At 50.0% G+C, this 18,769-nt stretch overlaps 1 protein-coding gene across 5 annotated transcripts in view; it reads left to right on the top strand.

Annotated features, from left to right (window-relative positions):
- Positions 1-18,397, top strand: part of LRRK1 (leucine rich repeat kinase 1) — a 73,051-nt gene extending 54,654 nt beyond the window's left edge. For 3 of the 5 annotated variants that reach the window (XM_040077374.2, XM_040077373.2, XM_040077372.2), the window contains 11 exons: positions 144-393; positions 1,814-1,980; positions 3,077-3,274; positions 3,921-4,198; positions 4,383-4,577; positions 5,333-5,484; positions 7,062-7,179; positions 8,476-8,592; positions 13,515-14,350; positions 14,926-15,027; positions 16,963-18,339. In XM_040077374.2, coding sequence (XP_039933308.1) covers positions 144-393; positions 1,814-1,980; positions 3,077-3,274; positions 3,921-4,198; positions 4,383-4,577; positions 5,333-5,484; positions 7,062-7,179; positions 8,476-8,592; positions 13,515-14,350; positions 14,926-15,027; positions 16,963-17,140 — 2,591 coding nt within the window. In that variant the 3' untranslated portion in view covers positions 17,141-18,339. Of the gene's footprint in view, positions 1-143; positions 394-1,813; positions 1,981-3,076; positions 3,275-3,920; positions 4,199-4,382; positions 4,578-5,332; positions 5,485-7,061; positions 7,180-8,475; positions 8,593-13,514; positions 14,351-14,925; positions 15,028-16,962 lie in introns of all 5 variants that reach the window. The other 2 variants (XM_040077371.2, XM_040077375.1) reach the window with 2 other exon arrangements.
- The last annotated feature ends 372 nt before the right edge of the window (positions 18,398-18,769 follow it).

Below are 18,769 nucleotides of genomic sequence, written 5' to 3' on the forward strand. Positions count from 1 at the left end.
AGCAGACTGCTGCTGTGCGAGCGTGACCATTTCCAGCCAGCGGATCCCGGTCGTGCTGCGGACGTTGGAACGCGCTGGGAGCTGTTGTTCCTTCTCAGCTGGTGTGAATGACATTGTTCCCTGTTTGTTTGTTCTCTTTGAAGCTCTCACAGCCACAGAGAGCGATGGCACCTTGCTGATGGAGCAGTATGTGCCCTGCCACATCTGTGCAGCTGCCAGGCCGGAGCAGGGCGAGGGCAGTGAGAGGGCAGAGGACGTGCAGTACTTCAACATGGAGGATTGTGTCCTGACTGCCATCGAGCTGGACTACATCACGTGTCCTAATCACCCTGACATCCCCGTGTCTCTCCAAGAGCTGGTCCCTGAGCTTTTCATGACTGATTTTCCTGCCAGGTAACATGTTGATTCCAGCCCTTGACAGAGTTTCAGTGTACCTGTGTGATTTGGTTGGGCCCTTTTCCTAAGTCACCTCTGCCAGAGGGACATACTGACCACAGGAAACAAACCCATCTGCTCTCAATCCACGCTCTGGCAATTCATCCTGAACTGCACCCCTGGTGTTCAGCAGCTTGCTTAGACAACAGCTGAGTGCTGACCGAGTCGTCACACCAGGGGTCCTTTGAGATCACTGTGGTACAATGTGAAAGTCCCCTTTTAAAGCCATGGCTGTCCTGCACTGCCCAGAACTCTGGCCAGGACTTTCAGTAGTTGGAGCCTTTCTGGGATCCCGCAAAAGGAGATTTTAGTGTGGCAAAACTAAAAGGAAGCGCTGCTGCCTCACAAGATTGGCACTGAAATGGCTTTAATTTTGTAAGGGCCCGTAGGTGAGTGAGTTTCCACAGGAGGATCCACAGGAGGATTCACGCTGAGCTGAGGCTCCTGCTCCCCTGAGGGCTGCAGGATGTGTTGGGTATGTGGCAGCCCTGAACAGCTGAAGGAGCTCTTCCCTATCCATTGCAGCACTGCCAAACCTTTAAGCTGCTTAACTGCATTCCCAGATGGGCTCAGTCTTACACCCCTTATTACTCTGTGCAGAGCAGCCAGCACAGGAGAGCAGTGTCCCCTTCGGGTCCCGCTCTCTCAGACCTCTGAGTGCCCAGTGCAGAATCATGAGACCTCTAGACCAGACTGTCCTGTAGGCTGCTGTCAGAGCTCTCTGTGCTCTCATTGGCCCCTGTTGCTTTGTTGGGGTCATTTTTCTGGGCAAACACCCCATCAGCTCATCACACCAGCCCTCCTCATTCCGTTATCTCCTGCAGATTTATTTGGCGGGTGTGAGGTGAGTGGAGATGTTTGAAGTGTGAACAGCTGTAAAAGTAGTCTCTGGGAGGGTGGGGAAATGATGAGTTGCAGCTTGGGAACGCTAAGCTGATTTGAATAATCAGGTTTCAGAGTGTGGAGCTGTTCATAAACATCCTGTCCTGCCTTGGTGGAAAAAAGAGGAACAGGAGGTAAATGAAGCAAAGAAAAAAAAAGAAAAAACATTGATACAGATAAATAGCACAAGTATCAATACCTGTGTCATCTGCTTGGAAAAGGAACTTACGTACTTTCCAGATCTGTTTGTGGGATAAATTAGTAATAAGCCTTTTGTGCTTCTTTGCTCAAATTACTTTTTTTTCTGAGAGAAATCTCTTGTACAACTTGATCCAGCATGGAGTGCACTGAGATGACCGGGTTTAGGTGATCCAGTCGTCTTGGTAGATAAGGCAAGAACCCATTAGGCATTTGTGAAAATGGAAATTACATTAAAAACATGAATTTATGATGTCTTTGAAACTTTAATTAAAAACCCCTAATTTCTATTTGGCAGACTGTTCCTGGAAAATAGCAAACTGGAATGCAGTGAAAATGAAAACAACGTTCTTGGCCAGGGTGGAAGTGGAACTGTTATATATCAGGCACGATACCAAGGAAAACCAGTGGCTGTGAAGAGATTTCAGATTAAAAAATGCAAGGGTTCTCCCACTTCAGCTGCAGGTACAGTGCACAGATTTGGTGTCAGGAATCAGGGATTCTGCAATCTGGGATCCCAAGCTGAGACCAAAGAGTCTGCAAAGTGCTGACAGCACCTGATTAAAACCAGCATGGAAATAGATAGCAAAACTGGTGGGTTTCAGTGGAGGAGAAGGAGCCATCTGAGAGTTCTTCATGAGCACTTGCAGTGATGAAGGTCACGGGCACTGCAGGAGGCTTCTCTCCTGCAGATCAGAGTTTGGATTTATGGGGTGCCACGGCAGAGCCCTTGATTGGGAAGGGAGGTGAGATTTCAGCTCCTGTTCCCACATTATTATCCCAAGCAAACCCACATGAGGAGTGTGGGTTTGCTTGGGTTTGCACTGAGGACTTGTGAGTCTCCACCTCTGAATTAGTGTTTTACTCCCTCTGTGCCAGCAGCTGGAGAAAGCAGACTGGGAACCCTTCTGAGCCCATCCAGGCAGGGATGGGCTCTCCTGTGGAGCCCAAGTTTCCAGCAGAGCCTCAGTCCATGGACAGAGGAAAGGGGAAAGTGCCTCACATTCCTCATTTTTGTCAGGAGGATGTGGTGAATCCCTGAGCTGTGGAGGAGGCCAGCTGCTGTCCCAGTGACAAATAACCTTGGGGAAGAGCCGACCTGCCTGAGCAGCCTGTGGTGTGCTGTGGCAGCTGGACCATTACTGTGATGGGTCTCCCTTTTGGCAGGGAAGCTGGGAAACTGTAGGGAAGAGCCCTTCCCGCACAGGGTCTGCAGTGTGCCATCTGCCAGAGTCCCTGCTGGGAGGAGCACAGCACGAGTTTTCCAAAGTCATCCAGGGGATGTGTGAGAACAGCATGTGCCAGACACACCCGAGCCTGGTGTTTAAGAACCAGGGGAGCTCTCGCTTCCTGAGGCACCAGATACATCCTGCTTATAGCCAGTGTCTCTTAGTGGCTCATACACCAAACATAAGGATACAGCTTAAAGAAGCCTTGCTGTCATAATCCCACCAGCTGCCTTCCTCCTGCAGCCCTCATTCGGTGATCGCCTCTCAAAGAGTTTGTGACTCATTTCCTGAGCTGGGCAGTGAGGAAGGGGGTTGGTTATGTGTCTTGACAGATACCATGCTGAAGCACCTGCGGGCCATGGATGCCATGAAGAACTTCTCGGAGTTCCGTCAGGAAGCCAGCATGCTGCACTCCCTGCAGCACCCCTGCATCGTGTCACTCATCGGCATCAGCATCCACCCGCTCTGCTTCGCCCTGGAGCTGGCCCCGCTGGGCAGCCTCACCACCGTCCTGTCTGAGAACTCCAAAGGTAAAGCCAGCCTCTCCCTCCACTCCTCTCCCAGTGACAGATGATCAGCAATGCTTAAATTGCTGCTTGATTTGCTGGAGGGGAGTTTTGGTTTTTTTCCCAGACTAAGGGAGGTGGGAGGGATGGAACTGTTCCTATATTATGCTTCTGGGAACCCAGTAAAAATTGATGCTCGGGATTCTCAAAACTACTTTGGAGACCTGGATTTTCGATTTCTCTACAAGTTAATATGGAGTGCATCTCTCTTCAGTGCTGCATGGATGGTGCTGTTTTTCCCCCTGCAGATGGGTGTCTGGTACTCTAAATTATCTCATAATTATCTTTATTGCTGTCATTGTCAAATGAACAACACTAATTCCAAGATAAGTTGAGGCCATCTGACCCTCTTGGCACCTTGGCTTCGTGTCAACTTTCAGTCAAACACTAATTTTCACCAGAAGATTTAGCGGCCTAGAAGTGAAAGGGTTTAAAAAAAGAATCTAGCAGGACTGTCAGACGCGTATAGCAGCATAAACAGTGTCATTTCAAACGGAGGCATTGAATGATGTTTCAAAAGGTTGTCAGTCATTGCTCTGGAGTTAAAAAGTGGAGAGAGAGGGAAGAAGAAGCAGTTATGGCAATTGCAGCAGCTCTTCCTTTGTGCCAGGGTCCTCCTTTGTGCCGCTGGGACACATGCTGACGCACAAAATAGCCTACCAGATCGCCACAGGCCTGGCCTACCTGCACAAGAAGAACATCATCTTCTGCGACCTCAAGTCGGACAATATTCTGGTGTGGTCCCTGGACGTCAGGGAGCACATCAACATCAAGCTCTCCGACTACGGCATCTCGCGGCAGTCGTTCCACGAGGGCGCGCTGGGCGTGGAGGGCACGCCGGGCTACCAGGCCCCCGAGATCCGGCCCCGCATCGTCTACGACGAGAAGGTGACTGGGGGGAGTCTGTGGGGCAGCCCAGGGATGGCACTCTGGGGCTGGCACCATCCCGTGGCTCGATTCCCTTTTCCATGCATGGGGGGCAATGCTGGCTTTGCCACTGCAGCCTTCCTTGCTCTCTTCTCTGCCCGCCAACAGAGCCTTGCCCTGATTTTCGCTCTGTTTCTGGCTCTAGGTGGACATGTTCTCCTATGGCATGGTCCTGTACGAGCTGCTGTCTGGGCAGAGGCCTGTGCTGGGACACCACCAGCTCCAGATCGCAAAGAAACTGTCCAAAGGGATCCGTCCTGTGCTGGGGCAGCCCGAGGAGGTGCAGCTCTACAGGATGCAGGCGCTCATGATGGAGTGTTGGGACACTAAGCCAGAAAAGGTACAAGACCACCCTCCTGACCTGGCTGCCCTCCTCGTGCAGGAGGGCTGAGCTTGCTCCTGGTGCAGCACAGCAGCTCCATTTATCCCTCCTGCTGATCTGGCCCAGAATTGCTGTTGGCTTAAATGAGAGTTTTGTGAATGAAATGATGACAGATTTGTGGCCTTAGACATCTGTGGTGACTTGAAGGTCCCTTGATGTTGATGGCAGTTAGGCTGCTGGTCTCACCAGGGCAAGACATTACCCATAATTTTTAAAAACAGCTGCAGTGTCATGCTGTGAGTGCAACTACAAAGACTTTAAAATACCCAAGATTATAAAAGGAGGTATGAGGAAGAAAAAGCTTCAAAGTGCAAGAAAAGGATTATGCTGCATTACATTCTTTATTAATTTCAATTGGTGTTTTAGAGCTGCTGTCCTTCAAAGAAAGGTCAGCCTGACTCTCAAACATCTACACACTGGCATGCGATGGGTCAGCTTCCAAAATTCGTAAGCCTGAAGAAATGAATCAGTAAAATGTGTAAGAGAATGACAGACCAAGCTTTAATAAACAGTCACAGAATCAGAAAATGGTTTGGGGTTGGAAGGAACCTTAAATATAATCCAGTTCCAGGGACACCCAGGCTGTGCTTGTGCTTGAGATTGCCCTGATCCAGGGGCAGGACCTTGTGCCTGGCCTTGTTGAACCTCCTGTTTATTATGGTTCTCCTATTTCATCTTGTGTGACATGTCTCTCTCTTTTCCTTCCCCTTCAGCGTCCCCTGGCCATCTCTGTGGTCGGGCAGATGAAGGATCCAACCTTTGCAACGTTCATGTACCTGCTGCCCTGTGGGAAGCAATCTTCCTTCTTCTGCTCCCCGGGGCAGGAGTACACGGTGGTGTTCTGGGATGGGAAGGAGGACACCAGGTGAGACGGCTCACATTAGCAATTCCTTTCTTTTCTTTTTCCTTTTTAAGTAAAAAATCCTTCAGGATCTTCGCTTCTGCCTCTGGGAGGGAGGTGAAGAAGGTGAAAGTGAACTTGGATGAATGCCAAGAGTACGGTGAACACTGTTTTCCCAAACTCTTTTAATTGGGAACAGTGGTTGCTTTATAAAGGATATTTAGTGAGCTTAACTCTGCTTCAGTTAATATGAGGAGAAGATTAGGGCAGTGTAATGATTCACACACACAGGATGAAGCATTTGCACATGAGAACAGACGTGTTCTGCCTTTCCTAATGAGGCCATTTAACACTAAACCTTTCCTAATTGAGGCTGCAGTTCCATCTCTCTTCTGCAAAGCAATTAAGCACATGCTTAAATCCTATTGCAATCATTGGGAGTTAACCACATGCCTGGAGCTGTGTGTGCATCCAAGTGTGTACTGCCAGTAAAATGTGTTCTGGACTGAAGGCATGTGCTTAAAATGTTATTAAATTGTGACTGAGGTGATGGCATTTTGCTCAGCCACATGACCTGCGGCTAGTTAGGTTCATTTTTATGGATGGTGCTGATTTTTATAGCCTCAGTTTTATTTGGAAGCATTCACAAACTGATCTGAATTTTATATTAATGTGTTCATTATTTGTAACCATTAAGCTAATGGGAAAAGCACGAGATTTGTTGCTGAACTATTTGCTTTGCCGTTTGTGGTCCCTGGTCAGTTGTTTGGTGCAGGCAGTGTGACTTTTCCTACTGAACTGGTGAAGCACATGGCACTCCCAGATGTATTTTGAATGCATGGATGTTGTCCAAATATTCACAGCAATATATCTCAGTGAATCTGCTTCCTGACTGGACAATCCATTTGCTGGAGACTGCTGAATAACAAGTTACTCACATGTGACAGATTTCAGGATGTGTAATTGCTTGTGCCACAGTTGGTAAAACATCTGGGACTCACAGATGTGGTTGTGAATATCCAGTTATTGTTCAAACATCCAAACCCAATAAACTTCCCCAAACAAACAAAATCCTTTTAGCTACAAAAAAACCTATTAATTAGTCATACTTATAAATAATTTTATTTGGTCACAGATCATTGCTCTGTAGAATCATGCTCCTCTGTTTATCTACTGGAATAATAATGAAGCCAGATAATAGCGAGGCAGTGAACTTGGAGAGCAGATATTCCCTTGAGAACCTAATGGGCAAGATGGGCTGAGACTTCCCAGCTATTAATTACTGCTGTTCAGCTGGAGCTGTTTGTCTCACAGCTCAATTACAGGAACAGACCACATATGTCCTCCTAACCCTGTGCAAAGTCAGGGAGCCGAGTGTAAATCTTCACAGAAGCAATTGCACATCTGCCCCTGAGGAAGAGCCGTGGCACATGTTTCTTTTCCTTTGCAATGAGGAATTTACAGTCTGGAGGGGTGTAAGTCCTTGCAGCATCATCCGCATCTGGGCAGTTGTGTTATGGCTTGGCCACAAGTGCCACAAGTCCCTCGGCCCCGTGCTGGAGGAATGTTTGCCACATGAAATCATTGCTTGCCCCTTTCAGGAACTACACGGTGGTGAACCTGGAGAAAGGAGTCATGGAAGTGCAGAGGATGAGCTGCCCAGGAATGAAGCTGTGCTGCCAACTCAAATTTCAGAATGCCCTGTGGGCAGCCACGGAGGTGAGCACCTTGCCTGTGCCCCCCTCGAGAGGGGCCTCGTTAGGGGAGACACAAACAAAGAGAAAGAGCCTGTTAAATTAGTAAAGCCAAGAGTGTGCCAGACAAAAGGGCTTCTCAGATGAGCAGCGTGACTTTGCATCTGCTGTCTCCAGGTGTTTTGTTTCTACCTGACACACAGATCCAGACTGTGCCTGCCAGAGCCCAGGGCGATCGTGGGAACCTTGGCTTTCCGAGGGGAAACTGGGTTGGAGCAATCTGTACCCAGGGGTTCATCTGGGAAATGTCCTTATCTGTGGGCGATAAAGGGAGGCAGGGACAGAAAACATGCATTTAAGGGTGGGGTTTTGAATGAGGCCTGAGGGATTTGAAGGCTGGTGGGAAATGAGTACCCATGTTTTGTGTTCGCCGTGGAAAATTGCAGCTAAAAAGATAAGAATGAGAGAGTGTGACTGATTTATCCCCCAGAGCCCCTGTCCACCCATCAAAAAGGGCTGTTGAGTGTCAGCCAGTTCTGACACAGTCATTTCACACCAGAAAAAGCAAAAAACAGCCAAAAAATTAAATGTACCTGAAGTTCAGTGTTTTAGAGTGGGGGGGGAAAAAGGCCACACTCGCTGAGTAAATAATTTGTGTTGGCTATTTCACTTTGCCCTGGCATGGATGCTGTGAGTTTAGATTTTTTTTTCTCCCCATAAGAAAATAAGGTATTTTGACTTTTTAGGTTCTCAAATAGAAATAAAGCTCAAATACTTTTTCTTTTTTTTTCATAATAATAAGTATAAAAAAACGAAAAGACCTGAAAGCATTGTGTTTCCACCTTTTGGATCGGAATGAAAGATGTTCCCAAGCTGGTTCCCAAACTGGGTGCTCTTAGTCAGTTCTAGTAGATTTAGGAGGAGTGGGGCAGGTGTAATTCCACATAAAATGTAATGTCCCTTGAATGGGCAGATTAATGCAAAATAACACACAACCTGCTTCAGTTGTTGTTTGGGATTTTTGCATTCAGGATTGTCAGATGCTGGTTTTGGATGTGGTGATAAAACCCCTACACTGGTGACTTTTGCTGACTTCTGGATAATGCATATATTGTCCACAGCCCATTCTGAGGAATGCAGCAAACACTTTCTACCCACATGCCAAAGGATGTTTTTCATGGAAAACAGAAATTCACGCTTTGGATATCAAAAAATACAAATAAAAACCAGTTTTGGAACCAATTGGATCTTGCTTAGGTGTCAAGATATGAAAAGCAGGGAGGTGGTTTGCATTTATAGAATTTTATGTGCTCTTTCACAGGACCAGAAGATTTCTGTGTATGGATTGCAGGGCATGTGTCCCTTAAAGACTCCACTGAAGGGTTTAGACACTCCTGCCACTGTGAGCTGCTTCCTAGTGATGCCTCTTGTCAAAAGGGTAAGGAACAACCCAAAGGAAAAGGGGCAGTAGTGAGACTCCGCTGCTGCGCCAAGCTGCCACGCTCAGCTGGTGCTGAAGGACTTTGCAATGCCCAGGAACATATTGGCACTGCAAGGAGAAGGTTTCCAGGTCTTTCTGCCAGAGGACAGAGGTGTGGGCAAGAACCTGAGTCAGGGGATCAAAGCTGGCACTTCCAAACCTGCTGGGAAAACAGTCAAAACAGATCAAATTCCCCGACAAGGAAGTTTTCCAGCTGTGTTTCCACTTCACTGGAGCACAAGGTTTGGGCTGATGAAGCAAAGTAGAAAAGACATGAAACAATAATTAGAATAGAGATTTGTTAAGTGCTAATGCAGGACGTGGGTACATCCGGCCTCTCGTGCCCACTGTTTTTCTGGGCTGTGCTCTGTCATTTGTGTGCACAGTCATCCTTAAATGTTATCTGGGCTCAGCCACACTCCTGTTTTGGTTTTGAATGAGAACACTTAGATAATACAGCTGTTTTGAGTAATGCTCTTATGGGTAACACGGATAATTACTCTTAGGGGCATTAAAACAAGTTATATGTTATCTGCCTAGCCCTGGAATTGCCAACATCCCGTTTCTGGCAGGAGAAATCTGACCTGAGTGCCTATTGTGGGCAAGTCTTGGGAGATGTATAAAAACTGTTTTCGAGCTAAATTACCGCCAGTTTGCTTACAGCCTACCTCAAGTGAAAACATATAATTATGTTCCAACATTACTGGTAGCTGTGTAGTCTTTGCAAATGCCAGCAGACTGGGATGTGTCTGAGAGCTCAGCACGGGGCAGCTCTCGCGGCTGCTGGTTTCTACCAGGCTTGTCCCGAGCCATTGTCCATCTCTGGCTCGTCTGCAGGGATTGCTGCAGGGACTGAATTTGGGGCAGATGGTTTGTGTAAGGTGTGCTGCTGCAAACTTCCAGACATGGTGTAAGTAGGACTAAAGTAGGGCATCCATGTGAAGCTGGCACAGGGCTGGATTTCTCTGGATCTCTTGGCTTTCCTTGGCTCCCAGACCTGCAGCGTTTGTCCGCCGTGGAGTTTCATTTCTGATCCGTAGGGCAAATTTCTTTTTCATGCTGCCCGAGGTTCCATCCAGGACAGTCGAAGGAGTCTTTTGCTTTCAGCTTTTCCACTGTCACACAGCTTGCAAAGCCATTCCTCAGGGGTTACGAGTGGCTTTATGTCTCCTGGTTTCTATTTCCAGTTTGTGGCTTGCCTAGAAAATGTCATAAATAATGCCAGGCCCTACAATAGCAATATTGAGTCTAGACACCTCCCTTCCTCCCCCGACCCTACCCAACCTTCCAGAAATCCACCTCCCTTCGACTCCTTCATTTATTGGGCTTAACTTTTTCCTCTCTCCTTTCTATGAATGAGTTTGGCAGTGAAATGGCCAGAGCAGCAGCCTGGGGATGTGCAGACCGGGCTGGCAAGAGCTAAACCAGCCAATTCTTCCAAAAAACCTATGTGGAAAGCTTACACTTGTCACACTCACTGCCTGGCCAGCAAGCTCTGTCAGAGTTATCACAGTCATTGCTGTCCAGAGGAGAAGAGAACTGCATTTCCCTGGGAAGAAAGCCTTTAGCTGGTGAGATGTGAGGTTACTTTTAGTCAGAGAATTGCTGAGGGATGTTGCTGGGAAGGGGAATTCTTTACGACTGCCTTGGGAAGGCTGATCCAAAAGAAATAGTTTCCAAAATTTGGTTTCTCATCCAAAGGAAGCATCATGGAAATTTGAAAGCAGGCGAGAGGGGCCCAGAATCTGAAACTCACCCGCCAAGGAAAAGTCTTGTACAATTTCAGCTTTTTGTTGTATGCTTTTTTGTCACCAAGATGATTCTTCTCTGTAAACAATACAATTTTCAGAAGAAAAAAAGAAAACAAATTAGCAAATGAGCAGGTTAAAAAGGGCAAACCAAGACACTTTCTGCCTCGGTTTGCAGCTTTCTCACAAAGAGATGCGGAGGGAGAGAGAAACCCGAATGGGTGCGAATCTCTGGCCTCGCTCAGAAACCTGGAACACAACGAAACAAAAGCTGCATTTAAAGGCTGCAGCCAGCAGTGCCAGACCCTGCTGGGACGAGAGGAGGAGGAGGAGGAGGTGACCAGGCCCTGGTGTAGCATTTTTTGCCATTTCTCCTGACCTGCTGGCAGCGGGACAGGACGTCTGGAGCCGGCTCATCCCCGCACATCCCAGCCCCGCTCGGAGCCTTCCACCCGGCACGGCAGGGCTGCTGGCAGCGCGGGGCCTTCAAATGCACTTCTGTTGCTGTGTGTTTTTGTTGGCTCTTCCTGGAGCCCAAATGTTGAAAATGAATTCTGAGAAAGTTACTTAAGGTTTCTGGAGGCTGCAGCCCTGCCTGCCTTTGGTCACTGCTGGAATACCCCGATGGGGGAGTTTTGCCTCACCTGGCGAGTCGATGGCATCTGTGGGGAGGTGGCTTTTGACATGGCCTTCTGTAGAATTGGTCACTCCCTCAGCTCTGTCTCGTGAGGGATGGCAGCATGAGTGCATTTCTCACCATTTGAATTCCTGCTCCTTGTTTCTTATCTCTCTGAGAGATAACAGCAGTGGCTGGATGGAAGCAGGTCCTGATAGCCAAGACAGAGAGCAGTAAATGCCCCAGTGGAAGAAATATTTTCCCAGTTTGCTTCCACCATTGTTCCATCCCAGAGAGGCCAGGATTTGGCATTGGTATTACTGGTAGCACCAGGAGAGGGTCCCTGACCCACCTCTGCCTGGTTATGAGCTGACTGCTCAGTGCCAGGGAAATTTGGCCTGTGGAACCCAAAAGGGAATAGGGATTTTGTTCTGTAGTAGCTGACACTAATCAAGGAATTCAAAATAATTTTTTGTGATGACTGTGCTTGGATAGTTCAGCATTACCAAATCAAATGAGACAAAATCTCTGAAGATTTTAATAGTGTCCTGTGTCATGCTGGGAGCAGTTCAGGTTGACATACCCACATTACAGTTAATACCTTATGTTCCCACTTCAATTTGAATTCTCCATTTCTATTAAGAAATGCCTCTTGTGCGGGGTCCTTCAGACTGAAAAAGTTGGACCATTCTTTTGCCAGGGAAACGTGGGCTGTTCTGCTTTGTTTTAGTCAGTTTTAAATAATTGAACTTCCTTCCAAAGAAAAAGTAACCCAAAACCCAGCTTGTGTAAAGCATTGTGCCATGATCCAACCTACTGATGCAACTCCTTGGCAAAGCCACTTCCAGGAGCCTTTGCACCAGATCCACATGGCAGCAGGGACATGGCACTGAGCACTGCAGGTCGTTGGGGTTTCTTTTAATTAGTGGTTAGAGAATTGGGACTGGACTGAGTTAGTCCAAGCCCCATTTCACAACTTTCCACTTGCTTTCCTAGTTTTTCCCATTACAGTAAAATTCTGCTGTGATTTGGATTAGTCATAGGGGCTCTCGTGGTTTTACTCATACTTGGTGTGCAGAGAGTGTCTCTTTGTCCAAGACTCTCAGTGAGCCTTGCAAGCAGAGCTGTCAATTAAGTATCACTCACCCTGCACTACCTGCCCCTCAACAGCTGGGCCACGTCAAGATTACTGATTTTTCTGTGGATTTACAGCCTGGGAACTATTGTTGCGTTCCCAGCAAAGGGTGACTCTGAGCCCTCAGCCCATCTCACTGACACCCTGGGCATGCCAAAGGCAGGGCTTTCCACTGTGGAGAGGCTTAGGAGGGGTGAGGTTGTGACAGCCCTGTGATGCTCTGTCTGGTTCTGTTTGGTTTGCTGTGCTTAGTCCACAAAAAAGCCCTGGGTAAAATGGTCTTTTTTTAGAATTTATTGCTCCACAGGGAGGAAAGAGAAAGGCCTTTGAGGTAAGTATTGTTTTATCTGCTTCACAGATGGGGGAGTTTCTGGTAGAGGCCTAAGGTCACGGGAAGTTTTGTTCCCAAGAGATCCATTTCCCAGTCTGTTTAACAGCATTTTTCCCTGCTGGGATGGGCTGGAGGAGTTGCTGAGCCATGGCCTTCTCAGCAGCTCCTGCCCCTGGGACACGAGGGATGCATGGCCACAGAGCTGGAGCTGCTGTACAGCACATCTGTACATTCAGGGACAGGTTTTTACCAACCTGCAGAATTACTTGTGGCACTTGGCAGGTGCTTGGCTGAACTGCTGCTGCTTCTGTGCCCTCGGCTGGGATGTCTGAGCTGCCGGGGATCCCAGAGCCAGAGCACATCCCTGGGAGGAGCAGTGCTCTCAGAGCAGCAGACTCTGCATGTGGAGCAATCACTGGATGCTCTTGTTTGTGAGAATATTGGCTCCCTCTTTCCATTTTTACTGCATTTCTTCCTTTCCTCTCCTACCTACATCGAGAGCAATAGCTTTACTCCTTCCTGGAAGTGAGCCGGGTTTCTACAGCTGGATTCCTAGGATCATGATGGCTGTCTCTGAACATACTCCAGCTTGAATTTGTTAACCTTCAGGGCAGGCTGCCAGGTCTGTCTGTCCGCCCTTGCCAGTAAAGAGAGAGGTAACACTGGGTGAAAGGGGTGTGGCTCTGCAGCAGCTTCTAGGGAATTACTTCTTTTTATGTTGCTGTTATCTCTGTTTTGGGGTTAAGTTACTGGGGCTCTTGCAGAATGTGAGAAGCAGGCAGAGCATCTGGGACTGAAAGCTCTTCCATTACAGAGAAGTAAAGAATAGGAAAAAATGGTTTGCTATGAGGATGGTGAGGTCCTGGCACAGAGGGATTGTGGACTGCCTGTCCCTGGAAGTGTTCAAGGGCAGGTTGGACAGGGCTCAGCAATGTGGTCTGGTGGAAGGTGTCCCTGCCCGTGGCAGAGGGATGGAACAAGATGATCTTTGAGGTTCCTTGCAACCCAACCATTCTATAAATCCATGAAATTTTTCTCTCTTCCTTGCAGAACTCCTATGTGGTGCTGGCTGGCTTGTCAGACGGACTCGTAGCCGTGTTTTCAGTGTCCCAGGGCCTGCCAGGGGACAGCTGCTCCTACCTGTGCTCCCACACAGCAAACAGGTCCAAATTCAACATCTCCGACGACGACCCGCGGCAGAACCCGTACCCGGTGAGGGCCATGGAGGTCGCCAACAGCGGGGCCGAGGTGTGGTACAGCAATGGCCCCGGCGTCCTCGTCATCGACTGCACCTCCATGGAGATCAGCAGGAGGCTGGAGCCCTTCAGCCCGCCCTCCATCATCACATCCATCGCCTGCAACTCCGAGTGCCACGGCGAGGAGGTGGTCTGGTGCCTGGACAGCAAAAGCAACTTCCTGGTGATGTACCACGCCGCCACCTACCAGCTGTGTGCACGCTACTTCTGCGGGGACTGCAGCCCCCTCAGAGACATGTTCACCATCCAGCAGCCCTCGGCTGCCATCCCAGCCACGGCCCCCATCAGCCACGGGGCGATGGAGAGCAACCCTCCGGGGGACATGAGCATCATGTACAGCCCGGACGTGGGCACCCAGATCCTGAACCACCAGGACTCGCTCACGGATTACTGCTCTGTGTCTTCCTGCTCCTCCTCACCTCCCAACGCCATAACGCGCTGCCCCTCCAGCCTGCCCAGCTCGCCCATGAGCTCTTCCAGTGCGCCCTTCTCCACGGATTTTGAGGAGTCTGAGAAATTCCACGAGCCGAAGGCTTCCCTGGATCACGATGCTTCGCCCGCGGGTGACAACACGGAGCACCTGCAAGCGGTCAAGATTCTTCCTGTAAAAGACCTCATCTGGATCCCCAGGTAAGTGGGTCACTGACCCAGGCAACGTAGTCAAAACCCCTCCTGGCCGAACGTGAGATCAACTCAGGTGCTTTTGCATTCCCAGTGTCGTTCACCTGGCCTGAAAGTGAAGTTACCATTCAGAAATTCTGTTCCCAGTATAATGGGATTTTCTATATATGTTCCCAGATTTTCTCCTACTTTTGGAAGTACGTGGTGTTGAGCAGAATGGCCACATGGGCAACCTTGCTGGGTTGGTTTCAGCAGGATGAGGAGGGGGTGGTCGGTCTCCAAGCTGTGTTTCCCCAGCTACTGAGGAAACAAAGAGCAGCAGGCAGCCTCCTTGCTTGGACACAGCCCTGGCAATTCCTGCTGCCTCCTGTGGAGCTGATGGGAACCTCTGGGAAGCTGATTTTGCTTGTCACAGGATCTCTCACTGCAATGCATTCGGTGGCATCGTGGTGCCCCTTCCCCTGCCAGACATCATGTGGCTGCAGGTGGGCATGGAGCAGAGGATGGGTATCCAGCATGGATCTTCCTCAGCTGACAGCATCCCCAGTGCTGAGGATTTGACATCTCCCCGGTTTCTCTTCTAGGAGAGGAGGGGACATCATCGTTATCGGGCTGGAGAAGGAGTCGGGCACCCAGCGGGGCAGAGTGATCGCGGTGCTGAAGGCAGGGGAGCTGGCTCCCTACGGGTGAGGCTGACTGGGCACACCAGTCTCAGGGGCACGAGGGGCTGGGGAGGCAGAGAGGGGCTCTGCAGGCTCTCAGGGCTCTTGGGAGCTTCCTCTTGTCTTCCAGCAGCCTCTGAGGAGTTCCCAGTGGGAGGACACAGAGTTGCTGATTGCACATCAAGGTGTGTGCATGCTCTTAGAGCAGGGCAGACAGCGAGGGGAAGGCACTGTGACTACAACTTCTCCTAAATCCACAGAGACTGAACATCCCATAATGACACAGACAGGACCGTGCACAATGTGATGGAGTTGGCCTGATCCTGCCTGGTGCTGGCTCCCTTTGCTCCGAGGGCACCTGGCAGAAGGTCAGAGCAGCTTGGCAGACTCAGGCCCCGCGCTCAGCACAAGAGGTGCATTTATGCAGAGCACGGCGCTTGTCTGTGGCTGCATTCACGTGGGTCAGGTTGATGTTCTGGCTCTAAATGAGCACCTTTGTGCTGTGGGCAGTGACAGGCCGGGGGACGGCTCCTGGAGCACAGGGGAGGGCAGTTATGTACGTTAATTTAAAACGTTTCATACAGCAAAGGAGAGTCCAAGGAAATAGCTGCTGGAGAGGTGGGGGTGTTCCTGCTGATCACTTAAATTCCGGTCTGGGATTGTACTATTTATGTCCAAACGAATGCAGGTTAAGCACTGCTAAGGATTGTAAATGATCGTTTATTACCACCAGGCAAACACAACAGGAGATCAAAGGCTCCTGCCATTCCCTCTGCTCTGAGCTGAGTGTCTTTATCAGTTAGCTGGGGGGAGAGAATTCCCTTTATTGGTCACAGGTACTCTTAGGTTGGTTTTGCTTAACCCAGACTGAGAGTGGAGTTCAGGCAAAGAGATACCAAAGGCAAAGGGATACCAAAGGCAAAGGGATACCAAAGGCAAAGAGATACCAAAGGCAAAGGGATACCAAAGGCAAAGAGATACCAAAGGCAAAGGGATACCTGTCCTGCCCTGCTGCCTGACTGTGCCAGGCACCGTGGCCATTGACGCTCCCTGTCTGACCAGCAGGATAAAGAGCAGAAGGGGAGGAAAGGGAAGAGGCTGCACAAACAGCAGAGCAGAGAGGGGAGGAAAGGGAGAGGGCTTTGTAGGGGCAGTTTGTGATAAAAGCCAGCTGCCAAGGACAGTCCTGTGGCCAGTGCTCCCAGCTGGGCACCTTTCTGGGGACAGTTTGGGACCAGCCTTCCCCATCTGCTGTGGGAGGGGTAGAAGGAGCCCAGTGAGGGCTGCACTCGTGTCCCTTAGACCCTGCAAGGGAAAAGTGTCGTTGTCAGCCCAGCCACCTCCCTCTGAGGTACCTGCAGGGCCAGCTTCAACAGAGACCACAAAGGGAAGCACATAAAACACGGACCACACGGATCCTTGAGAGCTGCTGCTCTGGGCTCAGGGCTCAGACCCTGAGCTGACACAGGCAGGCTCCATCCCACTTCCATCCTTTATTCCAGGCTGTGGAAGCTCTCGGCAGCCTGTCAGCTGTGTTATGATGGAGCTGTTCTGAAAATGCCCAGCTGGCAGCAGAAACAAGAGTCTGTGGATTTAGCAAATCAGGAGATTAGCAGCAACTTCAAATGCCACGGCAGACTTAAGCCCCCACCTGCATGTTTAGGCACCTGAATCCCTTTAAAAACCTTTTCCCATGTCACTGAGCTGCTTGGTTTTGATGTGACACAGTTTCTGATCCCTCTCTTTGTTACATTCTCCTTGCTGAAGGATTTGCAGCTTATAAAAAGCTTGTGTAGCTGGAAGGGAAGCTCACGAGCCAGTGCTGCGCTTGCAGAGCTGTCCTTCCCTGTAATGCCCTTCCCTGTGATGTCCTTCCCTGTAATGCCCTTCCCTGTGATGTCCCTCCCTGTGATGTCCTTCCCTGTAATGCCCTTCCCTGCTCTCTTCTCCCCTCCCCAGGACGCTGGTGGACGCAGCTCTCGTAGCAAAGGACACAGTTGTGTGCTGCTTTGAGAAGGAAAACGTGGAGCGGTGCCTGGCTGTCTGGAGGGGCTGGAGTGCCAGAGACTTTGACATTTTCTACCAGGCCTACGAGGAGCTGGGAAGGCTCGAGACCTGCATGCGCAAGCGAAGGTAGTGCCCGTGGCGCTGGGATTGACTCAACGGGAGACGGGAGCGTCCTGGACTCGGAGACACGGCCCAGAGCAGGGGTGATGGGGGGAGTGTGTGTCTGGTTTGCTGCTAGTGAGCACCGTGGGGTTCCCAGAGCCCCAGCAGGGCTTTTGGGGAGTGAAGAAGCCGGTGTGAGCAGGGCTGGGACAGGCCTGGGAGCTGGGCCAGCTCTCGGCTCCCCTGCTCCGTCACACGCTCCCCTGCACGAGCTGAGAGCTGAGCTGGACGTGGCTGCAGTTCTGCTCATCCCCCGATTTCCAATTCGTTCTTCCCTGGTTTGAATTCCTTCCTCACCTTCAGCATGTCCTGGCTGCTGCTGCTGCTGTTGTTGTGTGTGTGTCAGCCAGGAGAGCTCCGTGGGCTCTTCCCTGGGAGCCTGAGCACGTTTCAATCCCGCTGCCTGCTGGCCGGCAGCGTGGGCACTGTGGGCTGATTTCACCCTGCTCCCAGGAGGAATGCATCTGCTGGAAACCCTGCCCTGTGGGGCTGCTTCCCACCTCCCTGCAACTCCATTAGGGGCTACTTCAGGTGTAGTCCATGTGTAGAGACACCCTGGTGTAGGAACCAGTGAGAAGCTGTGGCTGGCCACTGCATTTCTGGTTCCTAAAAGCTGTAGTGGTGCAGTGTGTTCCTGTGAGGGAGCCCAAAACAACCTGCCAGGAATGCTGCAGCAGGAGTGAGTGAGCTGGTTCATGGCACTGCTGCCTTTTCGATGGAGCTGATGGAAAGCAAAGCCACTGGGTGTGACAGATATTCCTGGTGGAAGAGAAGGGAGCCCCCTGACCAGGAAGGTTTATAAGCTGTCTCTGCTCCACTACTCTTTCTCTTGGGAAATGCACTCTGGAGCAGCAGGAACACAATAAGCTCAGTTTGCCTGTGTATCTGTGCAGCTTCCGCCCACCACAGCTTGTATTTTATCTTCATTAGTGGCCTGGGATGCTGTATTGGCTCTGAATCCAATTGCACTTAATTATCCCAAGCATGTACAGCAGTGTAAAAAGTGCCCCCAGCTAAGCACCCTGTATAAAGGTGTACAGTTTGAATTTTGGACCTTTCTTTTTTTTTTTTTTTTTAATCCCAAGAATCTTGTGTGAGCATCGGCAAGGCTGGCCAAGGCCGAACGGGCAGGTTAACCCTCTGGTTCACATTTCTGTTGCAGGCTGCTAAAATATCCTTCTTCAGAAACAGAATGTATCTTAAAATAAACTGATTCCTCCCCAGGATGACACTACATTGGTGGTTTTTATTGGAAACCCAACTGGCACTGGGTGTTTGGGGTTTGTAGCGTGATTCAAGTGCTTGTGGTGATGATCACAGCTGGAATCAGGGCTGCGAGTGCAGACTGTCTCCAGACTGTCACCCTGTGCCTCCCCAGCAGCTCGGGAAGCAGGTATGGCAGCACCAAAGTTTCCCTCCCTTGCCAGGACACGCTCTCTGCCTGTTGTCTCAGGGCTGGGGTGAGGCCTCCTGGTCACCTTCTCCAGCTGCCAGATTTCCTTTGACTTGCAGGAGCGCTTCCCGTGATACCTGAAGCCCCAAGAGGAGCAACAAAGGGGCTCATCCTTTCATTCAGCCTTGCAGGTTTCCTTTGAGG

The sequence above is a fragment of the Hirundo rustica genome, chromosome 13 (genome assembly GCF_015227805.2).
Source record: "Hirundo rustica isolate bHirRus1 chromosome 13, bHirRus1.pri.v3, whole genome shotgun sequence".
Taxonomy (NCBI): Eukaryota; Metazoa; Chordata; class Aves; order Passeriformes; family Hirundinidae; genus Hirundo; species Hirundo rustica.